The 15155-nt window shown below is 40.5% G+C and overlaps 1 protein-coding gene across 1 annotated transcript; it reads left to right on the top strand.

Annotated features, from left to right (window-relative positions):
• Positions 1–1198: 1198 nt before the first annotated feature.
• Positions 1199–12101, top strand: LEPROTL1 (leptin receptor overlapping transcript like 1). The gene is made up of 4 exons (XM_047715541.1): positions 1199–1348; positions 6985–7060; positions 8740–8926; positions 9744–12101. The coding sequence occupies exons 1-4, from the start codon at positions 1333–1335 to the stop codon at positions 9858–9860; spliced, it is 396 nt and encodes a 131-aa protein (XP_047571497.1). The 5' UTR covers positions 1199–1332; the 3' UTR covers positions 9861–12101.
• Positions 12102–15155: the final 3054 nt, after the last annotated feature.

The following is a 15155-nucleotide window of genomic DNA, read 5'->3' as shown; positions in this document are numbered from 1 at the left end:
GGTCAGGCCAGGTAGAGACATCCGATCAGTGGGGGGATGCATACTGTCTCCCTGGTGACCAAGGAGTATGGGCCCCGCCCTTTGGGAGCCTTTTGGGCTCCAATCCCAAATCAAGGTGTAATAGGCTGGGTCAAATGTCTACTAGGGTAAATTATAACTCAGTTGGTCACCTAGCATCACTGTGGAGTTTCCTGTATGTGTTACAATCTCATTGGCCACCTGTGCGTGGCCAGGCCCGACCGCATGGCCTTTGCCCTTAAAAGCTAGACTGTGAAACAGAGAAGGGTCGCCCTCTCCTGTAAGAGGTGCGGCCCTGAACATTCGGTTAGATTCTTGATGCTTGGCGCGAAATAAAGCTTTGCTTGACCTTCGCTTTTTAACAGCCTCGCTCCTTTAATCATGGACCCATTATTGGGGCATAACATTAAGTAAATGTATTTGTCCCTCTGCTTTCTCCTTTTTATTCCCCTAGCCCTGGACTACAAAACAAAATAAAAAAAACAAAAACAGGGGCACCTGGGTGGCTCAGTGGGTTAGGCCGCTGCCTTCGGCTCAGGTCATGATCCCAGGTCCTGGGTTCGAGCCCCACATCGGGCTTTCTGCTCAGCAGGGAGCCTGCTTCCTCCTCTCTCTCTGCCTGCCTCTCTGCCTACTTGTGATTTCTCTCTGTCAAATAAATAAATAAAATCTTTAAAAACAAAAACAAAAACAAAACAAAACAAAACCCTGCGATTCTGAGACTCCCGGGAGGTCGGATTTGTGTTAAAATGTTTATTTTGTATTTACTGGGTCCCGCAGCTCCTTATCTCTGGAGGTGGCACTGACCAGAATCCTAGTTGGGTCGGAAACCAACGACCTAACTGGCCTGACTTCTACTAGAAGGCTGGGGAGGAGCTAGCAAAGGGTGCGCTTTAGAGACCATAATACCATCCTCCAAAGACATCAGAGCAGGCCTCCCAAAGGACGGCGGTACTCCGCTCCCTTATCCTCCAAGAATGTAGGAGGTTGCAGGATCCGCGATGGGGGATCGGGAGTGGAGCTTCCCCGAGCCTGAGGGGAAAATGGGAACCAAACTGAGGCGAGAACGCCAAGCCTGCGAGGGCGGCGATCTGCACAGCCGCATGGCAGGGAAAAAAGGGGTCTGCCCCACCGCCCCAGCCCGGCGCGCCCCCCGCGCCCCCGCGCGAGCGCGAGTCGCCGGCGGAAGTGCTGCGTCGCGCACTTCCGGGTGTTGTCTGGCCGCCGCCGCCGCCGCCGCGCGTCTCCGGTCTCCTGGCCGCCGCCGCCCCCGCTGCCGCCTAGGGTCCCGGAGCCAGGAGCGACGTCACCGCCATGGCCGGCATCAAAGGTGGGCCTGGGGCGCCGGGCGCCGGAGGGCTGGGTGGCCGCCCGAGAGAGGGGGAGGGGTCCCTGGCAGCCCCCGCACGCCGCCTCCCCGGCCCGGGCGCCCGCCACGGAGGTCCCTGCGCTGGCGGCTGCCTCCCGCCCCTCGACCCCCGCCTCAGCCCTCGCAGCCTGAGAGCCCAGCCGGGCGCGGCGCTCCGGGGTGGGCCCGCGGGGCGGGCGGCTTCTCCGTCAGCCCCTGCTTTCTGCTGATCTCGGCAGCCTGTCTCCCACCCATCGGCCCCCGTAGAGAGAACGAAGTGGTCCATGGTCTGCGAGAGTCCCGCAGCGCCTCGGGCCAGCACACATGTTCTGCAGGAGTTTGCATCCGAGAGACAGGCGAGCAGAGAGTGATCTTGAGGGGCTTGAGGGCCCTAGAGATGCCCGTTACGGAAATCAGTGTCCTTTCCCTCTTAGAGGCACTAGTGCGATCTTCGGGGGCTGAGCCAAACCGAGTCCCTCCGGAACGCCCTGGAGGGACTTAGGGACGGTTCCTTCAGAAACCTTGGTCATCACAGGAGAGTGGCCGCACGAGAGTGGCCATCCCTCTCAGGACCAGTCCTCCAAGCTTTACAGCCTTCGAAAACGGATGCGTTTTGATTTGTGGTGTTTGTCAGATAGGGTTAGACCCTGTAAGCGACCCCGATGTGCCCCTGTTCTCCACAGTTGCGCGTTGAGGCTTTTAGTTGGGTTTGTTAAATAAAATAGTGTTAAAACTTAATGGAAAATTGCTCGTTTATTCGTCTGTTTCCTTTAGAAAGAAGGAAGGTTGTGTTTTTTCACATTGTTTCGTAGTTTTGTTACTGTGATTGGAAGGAAACACCGTTGACAGCGTTTTCAACTTTTTGGCCACGAATTGCATTGATTTCCTGACCTGCGGCTTTGTAGAAGGGACAGGCAAGCAGGAGGTGAAGAACTTTATTTAATAGCAGTGGTTTTTTTTTTTTTTTCCTGTTTAATTTGTTTCCTTCAGGACAACTTTTATTGAGCTGCTATCCCAGAGTCACATTTTTACTGTTTTCTGGTTTGATGGCTGAAAACATTTCACTTCTGATGTAAAACTTTGTCATTAGATAAGCAACAAAGATCATTTTTAATCTCTTTTTGAACTGTGATAGACCTTCTTGAATCTTTGTGTGGAAAGGCAGTTAGGGGAGAATGCTGTGGTTTTTACGGATGCTGCTAGTTTCGCAGTCCTTCCCCATTTCTTCAGTGTCATCAACAGAAATCTCCAACCTTTAAAAAAAAAATAACTTTGAAATTTCCTTCTTCAATTTAGGGAAATATTAAGCAGGTGAAAGTATCTCAGATGGAATTGTACTTACACTTTTGGTTTCAGTGAGATTTTCTGATTGTTATGACTGTTTATCAGGACATTCTCTTTCATCGGCCTATCTCTGCATCAGGCAGCAGTGTTGCTATAATTGGAGACCATTACTTAATTCTTAAGCCATTTGCCTATTATTTGGTTATATATTGGACTTTTCTGATAACTCCCAAGTTTGGGAACTGGTCCCTGCTACACTAATCTCTTTGTAGTCACAGAATCAGCACCCTGTCTCTGGAGAGTTTAGGTAATTGGGCTGTTCCATCCCTCGCCTAGAGGCTTTGGGAGTAGAAACCAGACTCATCTAAGTTTTGCCCTCCAAATGTTTCATCACACAATTACAGTATAAATTTTTGTCTTGTTGATATGTCATCTGGGACAACCATTTATACACAAATGATGAAATTTGTATATAAATCAGCCTAGTTGCTGATTTCATAAGACTGGAGAAACTTCACAAGTTTTGAGAACACTTCTGAGCAATGTGTTTAACCCCATTGGGGTTAATCCAGTGCGATTAGAGGTAAGATATCACTTAAAGTTATTTTTTGATATTTAAATCTTACCTTGTTTTCATTTTTAATTTTTTAAAAAAGAGATCTTCTTTTATTAGCTTTCTTAAGAGTGTATTTAGAGAATTTAGATTTTCTTTTTTGATAAGAACATAAATAATTGTTCTCTGTCATGAAAGAGTTACCCACAGAGACCATCAGGCCCTAAAGCTACTTTTCTTTTGGCCAAGATTACCACAAATGGGTATGCTTTTTGAGATTTTTCTGTTTTCTTTTAAGGTTGGGTGTTTTGTTTTTTTTTTTGTTTTCTTCGGTCTCCTTTCTCTTGTCAGAGGGCAGATCTTGCTTATGTGCAGTTCTGCCTCCTATTTCTCATTTGTTTCAATGTGTGAAGCAACATCTTCAAATTTAAAAATTTCATGTTACAGGTTACAGGTAACGGTGATCATTTCTGGGTAGGGAAGTTATTTCTCACTTAATTTTGTTCTGGCTAAGTGAATTGCTATGGACAAAAATATGTATAAATGAACATAGGTGGCTCTAATTTTTTTTTTATTCTGCTGAAATTCACATACAATATATCACAAAATGAATAAATAACGACTGAATAAGAGCCTACGGGTCTGTTTATGAAGAATGATAGCTTTAACGTCTGGGCTTTGTGACGTATATTTTGCTCTAGTGACCCTTGTTTCCTCCGGGATTCTAAATTGTATTCTGGATAAATGGCTTCTGAATAAATAAGTTGTTACTATAGAGTATTTACATTCAAAAAGTGGAGATGATTCCCTGAAACTAATGTTAACACTGTATGTTAATTATACAGTTACATAAAAAAATTTTTTAAGTAGAGCTGGCTGTTTACTTCGTCAGTGTGTCTTGTAACAAGTATCTTTAGTGTTCAGAGAATTATTTGCATTAGTCTCATTTTATAGAAGAAAGAATTGACACTCAGACATGATTATGTAGACAGCTAGTTAAGTGGCTAGTAGGGGTTAGGGACCCATTGTCTCCTGACTTTAATTTATGTGCTACTTTGGCATGATCTTCCTCTCCTCTTCCCTTCTGTCCCTTTTTTTTCCTCCCCTTGTTTGTTTTTTTTTTTTTTTTTAACTCCTTCTACAGATATTTGTTAGTGTTAAGAGCTGGGGTGTGAGCATCAACAACAGAAAAACTTTTTCCCTGCTCTGGTGGACCAGACAGCTCATTAGGGAAATAGATACAGAGGCACATGGCTGGCTTAGTTGGCTAAGCATCTGACTCTTGATTTGGCTTCAGGTCATGATCTCAGGGTCATGGAATTGAGCCCCACTGTGGGCTCTGTGGTCAGCACGGAGTCTGCAGCCCCCCTGCCTCTGTTCCTTACTCCCCTTCCTGCGTACTTTCTCCCTCTCTCTCTAAAATAAATAAAGTCTTCATTTAAAAAAGGCGCCCGGGTGGCTCAGTCATTAAGTGTCTGCTTTCGGCTCAGGTCATGAAGCCAGGGTCCTGGGATCAAGCCCCTCATCCGGCTCCCTGCTCAGCGGGAAGCCTGCTTCTCCCTCCCCACCACTCCCCCTGCTTGTGCTCCCTCACTGTCTCTCTCTCTCTGTCAAATAAATAAATCTTTAAAAAAAATAAATAAAAGGAAAACCAATTTTAAATCTTATAAAATTACAGCTGTGATAACTGAGCAAAGGGGATGTATATAGTGGGGGGGGGGGGCTCTGCACATGCCTGGCCCTCTGCCTGGAATGCTCCCCTCTGATACCCACATGATTCACTCCCTCATTTCATACAAATCTCCGCTCAGATGTCACCTCATCAGAGATGCCTTCTCAGGCCACTCTGTCTAGGATAGCGCTCCCATCCTCTTACTCTACCTGATTTTTTTCAGAACACGTAACATTCATTTACTAACTTTGTTAGCTTGTTTTTTATCATTTTGTTCTCCTGCTAGACTATAAGACTCGTGAGAGCAAGAGCTTTGATTTTTTTTCGTTGCTTTATCTCCGGTATCAAGAACAATGGGTGACACATATTAGGTGCTCAATAGATATTTGTTGAATGAATGAATGTAATAGGGGGAATTGGTCTAGCGGGAGGTTTGAAAAAACTTCAGGGAGGAAGAAATGATTGAGCCGAGATCTAAAAGGACATGGAGGAGTTCGCTTGGCAGGAGGAGGAAGGGAATGGAATGAGAATGCAAGCTCCATGTGTGTGGAAGAGCCTTGTTTGGTTTCTAAACGTATCTCCAGTTTGGTTCCCAGTAAATATTTCTTGAATAAATATTTCTTGAATGAAACGAATGAATGAAAAAGTGTCTGAGGTAGGAGGGACAACATGTGCAAGGGCCATGTGGGTGAGGGAGCCTGCCGATTTCCAGGAAAAGAAAGGGCAGTGTAACTGAGTGCAGAGAGGATGGGGTAATGGGCTGGTATAAGTGTGTCAGGAGAGTAAGCAGGGCCAGGTTTTGAGGACCTGTGAGCAAAACAAATGGTAAACTCAGTATTTTCATCCCAGTTGCATTCCATTGTAAACTTGAAGTTATCTGCTATAAAATGAAAAGTGCAATTTCTTTTCTTTTTTCTGTCACTGAAAATGTAATGGCATTGAGAACTTAATAAATGTGTTCAGGGTCGACATGACCTACATCAGTGATCTAAGTGAAAACCAAACTACCATGTGAGTAGGTGTCCTTGATTATGACCATTTTAATCCAGAGAAGCCTATGAGTAGTACTAGGCAGGATTTGACCCCTTTACTGTTAATTCTGGTTTGTATGTGTTAACTTTTCTCTTGGTAACTTTTAGACCTTCTACAACCCTTATGAATTTTAATATTTCTCTGAAGGTTAATGGACTGCATCATTTAAAACAAAAAACACCTAAGTAATTCTCTTAGCCACTGCAGTTGTAGAAATACAGGTTATATAGAATTGAGATAAATTGATCATTTATATCTTTGCTTAATTCTAGGCCATTGATTAACTATGCCTATTGAAGAAAGTTGTTTCTACTAGTATATGTCAAAACGCTTCACAAAATATAATGCTTTGTATATGTGTGTTTATAATTCTAAAAACTATGTTTTACTTGTGGAATGCATCTGTTGTTTGTGATAATATAAAATACTGATACCAAAGAAGGATTTGCACCATTATCCCGCACATTTTCCACTGTATAAACAATTATGGGAGGAAACCCAACTATAGTTTTGTAAACTATTCAGAGATCTATATCAAAATGAGTTGATTAAAATTATTAACACCAGATGTCCTTGGACACTGTTTTCTTAGCAGTTTTGAGCACACTGGGGGTATGTGCGCAAGAAGCAAACTTCCCCACAGGATAAAGTTCTGAAGTCCAGTAGAGCTAAGAATGCGCAGTTTCTCCACATCCTCCTTTTCAGACTATAATGATCTGTGCAGTAAGTGTAACACTAATGACTGGAAGAGCGTTATTGATCTGGCAGGCTGGGCTACTCCCTGGAAACAGAGCCAGTAATGAGGGAACGTGGTGGTGGGCTCATTGTGGGTCAGGGTTTTGGAAATCAGTGTTGCCTTATTTTGCCTTGAAGACGACACAAAAAACTTATTCTGAGACTATAGACGACTTATTCTGAGACGATAGATAACTCCCTTTTAATGCATTTGGTTTTTTGGGTTGTGTTTTGCTTTTTGCTTCTGGGGTCACAGGTAATGTTCAAAGCGCTAATACTAATATTAATAAAAATAGTATTTAGTTTAATTAATACTTGTGTTTGACTCTATTTACTTTGCAGCTTTGATTAGTTTGTCCTTTGGAGGAGCAATCGGGCTGATGTTTTTGATGCTTGGATGTGCCCTTCCAATATACAAGTATGTAAAATTTTTGTCTTTTTGAGTGCTTAAGGGTAAAATTTTTCTACTTTTAAAGCTTTAAAAATTTTTTGAATGGAAGCTTCAGTGTTCATTTACCAAGGACAAACCTTTTTCAAAGTACAAAAACACTTTTGGTTATTGCATTACTGCTCAGTTTTGAGTGCCTGTTGATAAAATTAAACACAAGGAAATGTAAAATGTCCTTTAAGCAAAAAAACACCAGAAGCAGAATCAAGAGATGGTCGACTATGGAAAAAAAAGTCATGTAAGCAGTTACTTTCCATGGGATAGAAAGAAATATTAAAAATCAAAAGGATAGGTTAGTAAGAAAAATACAGGCAACTAAATAGAGAAATGCACAACAGATACCAAAAAAGAACTGCAGATTACTAATCACATGAAATTATACTCAGCCTCTCTCAAAATTAAATGAAGTCCTTTGGCAGAGATAAAAGCTATGGGCAGACAGGCACTGTCCTGTGCAGTGGGATGAGGAATAACTATGGGCAGTCGTCTTGGAGGCCAGTTTGCTTGTGGCTCTCGAAATGTATATATTCCTTGAACTAGTCCTTCCACTTAGAATTTCTCATATAAATCTACTGGCAGGTGTGGGCCAAGATATGTGTAGTGAGGGAAGAGTATGGATATTCTCAGCAGCCTTGTTTATAACAGCAAACAAACACCTGGAGGCATCCTAGAGGCCTGTCAAAGGAGAAACGGTTAAACTCTGGAATGTCCATCAGTGGAAGTAGCAGGCAGTGTTAAGAAGAATGAGGAGGAGCTGTAAGTGCTCATATCTCAAGGTGTTCACAGTACATTGTTAAATAGAAAAGTGCAATGGTTCATGTTGTTAAAATTTATCTGTCTGGAAATACAGAAGGATCCACAAGAAGGTTATTAGGAGAACGGAAAAAGAAAGCAGGGGAGATATGTTAGCTTGGAGTTTTCACTTTTTGTGCTTTTGTGTTTTTTTAACTTTTTATGTTGAAATGATTGTGTGCTCTCAAGAAGCTGCAAAAATAGTACAGAGAGGTCGCCTGAACCCTTCACACAGGCTTCCCCCAGTTGCCCTGTCTTACATAACCATAGTTGTAGTATCCAACCAGGAAGTGACATTGGCACAAAACAATAGTTAGACTGTACATTAAAAACCATTTATTTCCTATATTCTGACTGAAAGTCTTCAGTATTACTTTCAGTTTGTTTTCTACATTTTGACTTCAGTATCAGGGGAGTTCACAGTGACCTAACGAGAGTTTGGGGATGTTCCAGCTTTACCCTAAGAAGGCTGTCATTCATTAGGAGTCAAGAGCAATGAATCTTGAATTTAAAAAATGACTGTGTTAATATTTCTATTTTTCATATGCCTCTTTATTTATAACCTAAAATAAAAAATGTTTTTAATTTTGGGCCTTGATTCCAAATGCTTTAATTTATAAAGCATTTTCTTTTAATATAAGAAATATTTAATCATTGTGTCATAGTTGACTTTAGAAATACTGTGACTTTAAAAAATGTTTCTCTTTTCAGTGTTCAGGTTATTGTTTATTTTTAAACTGTATCATGTTTTGTACCTTGTAATATTTGTCTGGCCTGATTTTTTAAAAAGCATATATTATTGTCTAGGAAAATGACATAGGTAGTGAAAACTACATTAACTTATTTTTTTTTTCTAGCCAATACTGGCCTCTCTTTGTTCTGTTTTTTTACATCCTTTCACCTATTCCATACTGCATAGCGAGAAGATTAGTGGATGATACAGATGCTATGAGTAACGCTTGTAAGGAACTTGCCATATTTCTTACAACAGGCATTGTTGTCTCAGCTTTTGGGCTCCCTATCGTATTTGCCAGAGCACATCTGGTAAGTGGATATATTCTTCTGTCAACGATTTTACACTAGACTGTGTTAAAATTGTCTCAGGAAAAGATTTTGTGAAATGATATGAAAACGGGATGAGGGACATAAGATCCTAGAGGATAGAGATAATCTTACTTTTACTGTTAACTAATACAAATGATACCGGAGAGCGTGGCTGGGGTCTGTGGAAGCAGCTGGCTCCCCAGTACCTCACGCTCAGAACCAGGCGCATCAGCTCACCCAGTGCTTACCAACCACAGGCCACAGGCCTGAGGAGACCTTGTGTTCTTTGCAGGCGGGAAAGGATAGAAGAGGAGAAGGGGCGCTGGGCTCCATATACTTGTCTTCCCAGACTCACCGGTCAGAGTCACTCCTCCGACACTGAGGAGGTGGAGAAGCCAGGGGCTGGCCATCCTTCCATATGCAGAGGGCGGTTCTCCCCCTCACCCCTGTAAAAGAATGTACATGAGTATGGTTTCTTCTTCAGTACTCTAGATACAATTTTAGATTCACTGAAGAAGAGTTGGAGCGAATTGCTTTATAAACAGAAAGTTGTAGAAGTCTGTGCTGCCTCCTCAGAGTCCAGAAGTCTGACTGTTGAATAATTATCATCTTCGTGACTTTCTGTCTTTTTGAAGGAAGCAAATTAAAAACAGTATTGAAAGACCATTAAGTGTGCAGTAGAGTGAAAGTTATTATTACAAATTGTATTTGTTCTAGAGCGTGACTGGCTTACAACTAGAGTCTTCATTTGCTTTTCATTCTCCTTTTGTTTTTCATGCGTCTGTTAACTAAGTGTTTATCTATCTTATTTCCCTAGATTGAGTGGGGAGCTTGTGCACTTGTTCTCACAGGAAACACAGTCATCTTTGCAACTATACTGGGCTTTTTCTTGGTCTTTGGAAGCAATGATGACTTCAGCTGGCAGCAGTGGTGAAAGGAATTACTGAACTATTGTCAAGTGGACTTCTTGTCGTTTCTTGGCCCATCCGCACACACACGAGCTGGGGCAGGAATGCTGAGTGGTACAGCAAGCCTCTTGGGGGTATCCTAGGTGCTCCCTTCTCACTTTCATTGTAAGCATACTATTTTCACAGAGACTTGCTGAAGGATTAAAAGGATTTTCTCTTTTTGGAAAAGCTTGACTGATTTCACACTTATCTCTAGTATGCTTTTTGTGGTGTCCTGCTGAATTTAAATACTTATGTGTCCCTGTTTAGTTATTTTTTTTTAATCAGTATGCAATGTGAAGCATTTTTCAAATGTAACAACCATTTGCATTGGTTAGAAATTTTCTGCTGGCTATTACTGGGCTAAAGGACATCTTTTATCTTAAAATTATTTAACCTCCATTGCAAAAAGTTCAAAAGTTTCAATCAGTCAGGATGACATCACTCCCAATATTATGCAAACATGCAGACTGTTGGCATACCTTACAGACTGTATACTCAGTGCAAATATAGCTGCATTTATACCTCAGAGGGCCCAAGTGTTAACGCCTGTGCCCTCCGTAAGGGTTGCTGGTTTTGCCAGGAAGCAGGTGTTTTGTGAATTGAAAATTATTTTATGGAATTGCTGCAAAGGAGTGCTTTTCTTCTCAGTTGTTGGAAGAATTTATTGTTAAAGGTAAGCGTGTAAAACCAGGTTTTTGAGATGGTTTTTATTTATGTTTATTATAAAGTAGAGTGAGTTGCATTGTGGGAAGAAATGACGTTGAAATTCCACTTTTTGAATCCTCTTTCTATCTATAAGTGAAACGTTTGATCTTCTATCAGCCTTTCCTATTTTACCATGGGCAAAATGGACATATGGAACTATACTACTGATAAGGGAAAGTTGTATGTTTGCGTCATCTAGACCAGAAAAACTTTTCCCTGCTTCCTCCTTTTAACTTAATTTTATACATTGTATATATTAAGTAAAATAACTTTTCAAATATAGTTTAATAACACTTTAAATTAGAGGTATTTATCTCACTTGGAAAGTAATCGCTATGCCATACATGCCGAGCGCCCCTTGTCCCGCAAGGCCTTGACGTGATTAACAAGTGACTTGTTACTCTTGCAGAGAAGTGATGCATTAACAATTTAAGATTTAGACCATGGTAATTGTAGTTCTTATTCTCTAAGGTTATATCATATGTAGTTTAAAAATATTTAAGACAAGTTTCCTGTATACCTCTCAACTTTTTTGGATTTTTATTTCATCATGATAGATACGCTGTTTCCTTTTAAATGGCATTTATTGTGTGAATTAATGCAAAGTAGCCAAATCCAGCTGTATAGCAGCTTCGAACACAGACCTGACCAAAAAAATCCCCGGTAACCAGGCATGATCAAATCGTAGTGGTTATTTACATCTCAACAATTATCAGTACCTTTTTCAAGATCTAGTTATGAAAATGTTCGAGTTGGTCTGACAGTATGTTGTTGAGGATATTTGTATGTTTGTTCAGGTTAATGACAGGAAGATGATTTTGCCTTCAGACAAAACTGAGTGATCATGACAGCTACCTTTTGTTGTTTTATAAAGTTTATTTCTCAAGAAAATGGGAACAGATTTTGGGTTTGTTTAGCTTCTTATGAAAGATGCGCGAAGGCCACACGTTTTGTTGCCAGACCCAAGTTGTGACTTTAGCTGTGAGATGGGAAGCAGAACGAAGGATCTGCGTGTGGCCATCCCACTTAGACAGTAGGCTGGACACGACTTGCAGTGTTACAATGACTGAGACCTAAAGAGGAAGGTACAAGTATGCGTGACGTAGCCAGTCATGCGGTTGGGAACCCAGTGCCTGGGATCTACTTGATTGCTTTTTTGTTTGTTTTTTTTTTGTTTGTTTGTTTGTGGGTTTTTGTTTAGTTTTGTTTTTTGCGGGAAATACATCCTCTGCCCCTCCCCCATTTTCTGTTCTAGAATATCAGTGCAGTGCACTGCTACTGTTTTATTCACTTGGCCATAGACTCTTTTTCTAATAGCTGCATATTCTTTCTGTGTACTGATTGCACTGGCAGCATTGTGTCTTCCATCTTGCGCACTAACTCGACATAGTGCTGTCTCTGACTTCTAGTTAGTTGTTTGAGGTATGACTTTTCCATAGAACATGCACTGATCCTGCATTGCCATTCTTCTATGGAAAGAAAACTTTTGATGATGAAACAATAAAGATTTTAAATATCTATTTTAGTTTGTGGGTGTTTTTGAAATGAAAATATACAACGCACCTTAGGAACTGAAGTGCATTACTCGTTTTAAAAATGTGATCTAAAACAAGGATGGCATTAGTCATTAATGTCAGACTTGCAAGAGTTTTACTCCCAAAATAGAATTGAAACCATAGTAATAAATGTTAGTGAAGCCCTATGATTTTGTGCCATGATGAAAGGATTGGTAACCTGGGGAAGTAAACTTCTTACCTAACCCTTTCCAAAAAAGCCATAGATGATTTTGATGATTAAAAAAAGACTGTTGATAATCTAAAGTCAAGGTTGTACCTGTTTTTAAAGCTTCAGATCTTTTTTATGACTGTATGTTTTATTGTATATTTATCACCATTCATTATTAGAGCATTTTGCTTTTTGCAAACATTTCAAATAGTTAAAGGTAAAAAAAAATCTGCGTGGTACAACGTGAACAGAGAAAAGTACTGTTCTCTTTTATCAAACATGAATCTTGTCCCAAATTGTCCTAATTATATAATTTCATTATATACTTTAGAAAGTGTAGGTCATAGTTTCTTAGTATTTGCTCTAACAGGATTTTGGGGGTATTGTCAAAATCATCCAGATTCCTAGAGTAAACCCTAGAATATGTATATTGAATGTGACAAGATCCATTCCTAAGTTTCAGGTAACTTTAATTCAGCACGTCAGATTTCACAAGCAGCCGTGCAATAGTACTGTCAAGTAATGTGTACCTTTTACTTCTCGGGCGGCTTTATGGTTTATAAAATTGGTGGGAAATCAAAGTCATGTTTCTTCCATATAAGCCTATGTTATCCTTACTCCTGGTGAAGATTAGGGAGCTCTTTTTTTATTACAGGCCTCCTAATTTTCTGGCACTCCCAGAGAAGAGAACATATCTTGTAAAATAAATATTCCAGATAACTGAAGATTATCTCAGAAAGAACTGACATTTGTTTTATTTATTTTGGTGAAAGTATTAAATAAGCCATACACTTTTGTACTCTCTTAGAATATAATAGGACATTTTGGATTTTCCTTGGTAATTTAAGGTTGTCATAAATTATTTCCCCCTCTTTTAAATAGCTCCAGACCTGTACTTTTCTGGAATTGTGTTTTTGCTGGCTTTACTTACAACTGAGTTTGTTGCTAGCATGCCTTAATTTCTTTTATTTCTGATTTTCTGAACTGTACTACATTAGGGGGCGTCTGGGTGGCTCAGTCGGTTAGGTGTCCAGCTCTTAGTTTTCAGTTCCATATTCAGCAAAAAGTCTGGTAGAGGGTCTCTCCTTTTCCATTGCCTTCTGCCCTTCCCCCAACTCATGTGCATGGGTGTGTGCACTCTTTCTTTCTCTCCAAATGAGTGGATAAAAATCTTTAAATAAATTAATTAATTAATACATCAGGAAAAATGGCAAGTTATTGGGGAAAAATGAGGTAACCAAGCAGACTGAATCCATTATGTAACATTTCTGTACATAGTACCTCAGTGGGCCTCACCAGGTGCTCCCACCCCTTATACAAATGAAATGCTTTGAAAAGGCCTTCTTACAAAACTGTAGCTGTTAAACTGCACGCCAGCCAGTGGGCCGTTGTGAGAGGGAGCACAGACGAGGTGTGACGGTGCGGCAGGAAGAGCGTCTGAGGTCCCATGGCTGAACTCAAGGATGTAGCTTGGACACCCATAGGCCTCCAACTGATTTCTGAGAGCTTATCTCTCTCCACCGTTTGTTTTCAGTTACAGAAAGTCTAGATATGAAGACAGTTTCACAGTTCATTTTTACTGGACACTCTGTACTGAATATTTTGCTGCCAGTCTCCTGAAGATTCTTTGAATCCATTCTTGGGTTTAGGACCATACAATTCAGATATTAATTATTAAGCTTGTAATTCAGATATTATTTATTAAGCTTGTAAATTCCTATCAGAGGGAATAAAACAGTCAAACATGTTTCCACAAGTGAGAAATTAAGACCATGAAACATCCCTTTTCCAATTATAGTTGTTTTCTTGTTTGTGTTTAGAGCTAGTACTCACGGGGAAAACAGGAACTTTTGTTTCAGAAGCCAGTTGAATGGCTAATACTGTGAGAGAGAAACTTTGTGGCAGCTTACAGCCATAGAAACCATCAAATAGAACAATATAGAATGAGACTGAGTATTTTCATATCTCTTTGTGAGAATTACTATTTAATAATTCAGTTACCTTGATTCGTACTGTTTAATATCAGAATATCTTTTTCTCGGGGCGCCTGAGTGGCTCAGTGGGTTAAAGCCTCTGCCTTCAGCTCAGGTCATGATCTCAGGGTCCTGGGATCGAGTCCCGCATCAGGCTCTCTGCTCAGCAGGAAGCCTGCTACCCCCTATCTCTCTGCCTGCCTCTCTGCCTACAGGTGATCGATCTCTCTCTCTCTGTGTCAAATAAATAAATAATCTTAAAAATATATATTTATTTTTCTCTTTTGGCTGGTCAATGTATTATGTAATATGTAAATGTACTTATGACATAAAAGTCAGTAAACTTGTGTAGATATATGAACCTCCAAAATAGAACAGATGTTTTCCTGAAAGCTAGGTATACTTCATAGAACATGTGGTGATTGTCTCTAAAAGTGTTCACTATCGAACAGTTTTCTAGGATTAAATTAAAATGGATGGATTTTAATTCATTTTTGTCATGGTCTAAATCATCAGCTTCCAAAATACAGAATCAGCTCTAATACCTAGTTAATGAATACAGCAGTGAAGAAGAGGGTATTAGTCTCCCAAGGATTTAAAAAAAAAAAAATGGTTTTGCGCCATACTTCATACTAGAAAGGACGTTTGTCATTAATAAGCATAAATGGCCTAATCTAGTGCTTAAAAGTGTCCTCAAAAAATATATTATTACAGGGGCGCCTGGCTGGCTCTGTGGTAGAGCATGTGACTGTTGATTTCAAGGTCACAAATTCGGGCCCTATGTTGGGCCTACGTCCTACTTTAAACAAAGTAATGTACATACGTACACACACACACACACACACGTATGTATACTTAAAAAAACACCTTCCAGAC

This window comes from Lutra lutra, chromosome 2 (assembly GCF_902655055.1).
Source record: "Lutra lutra chromosome 2, mLutLut1.2, whole genome shotgun sequence".
In the NCBI taxonomy this organism is placed as follows: Eukaryota; Metazoa; Chordata; class Mammalia; order Carnivora; family Mustelidae; genus Lutra; species Lutra lutra.
Note: the sequence above shows the minus strand (reverse complement) of the source record. Positions and strands in the feature narration are given on the sequence as shown.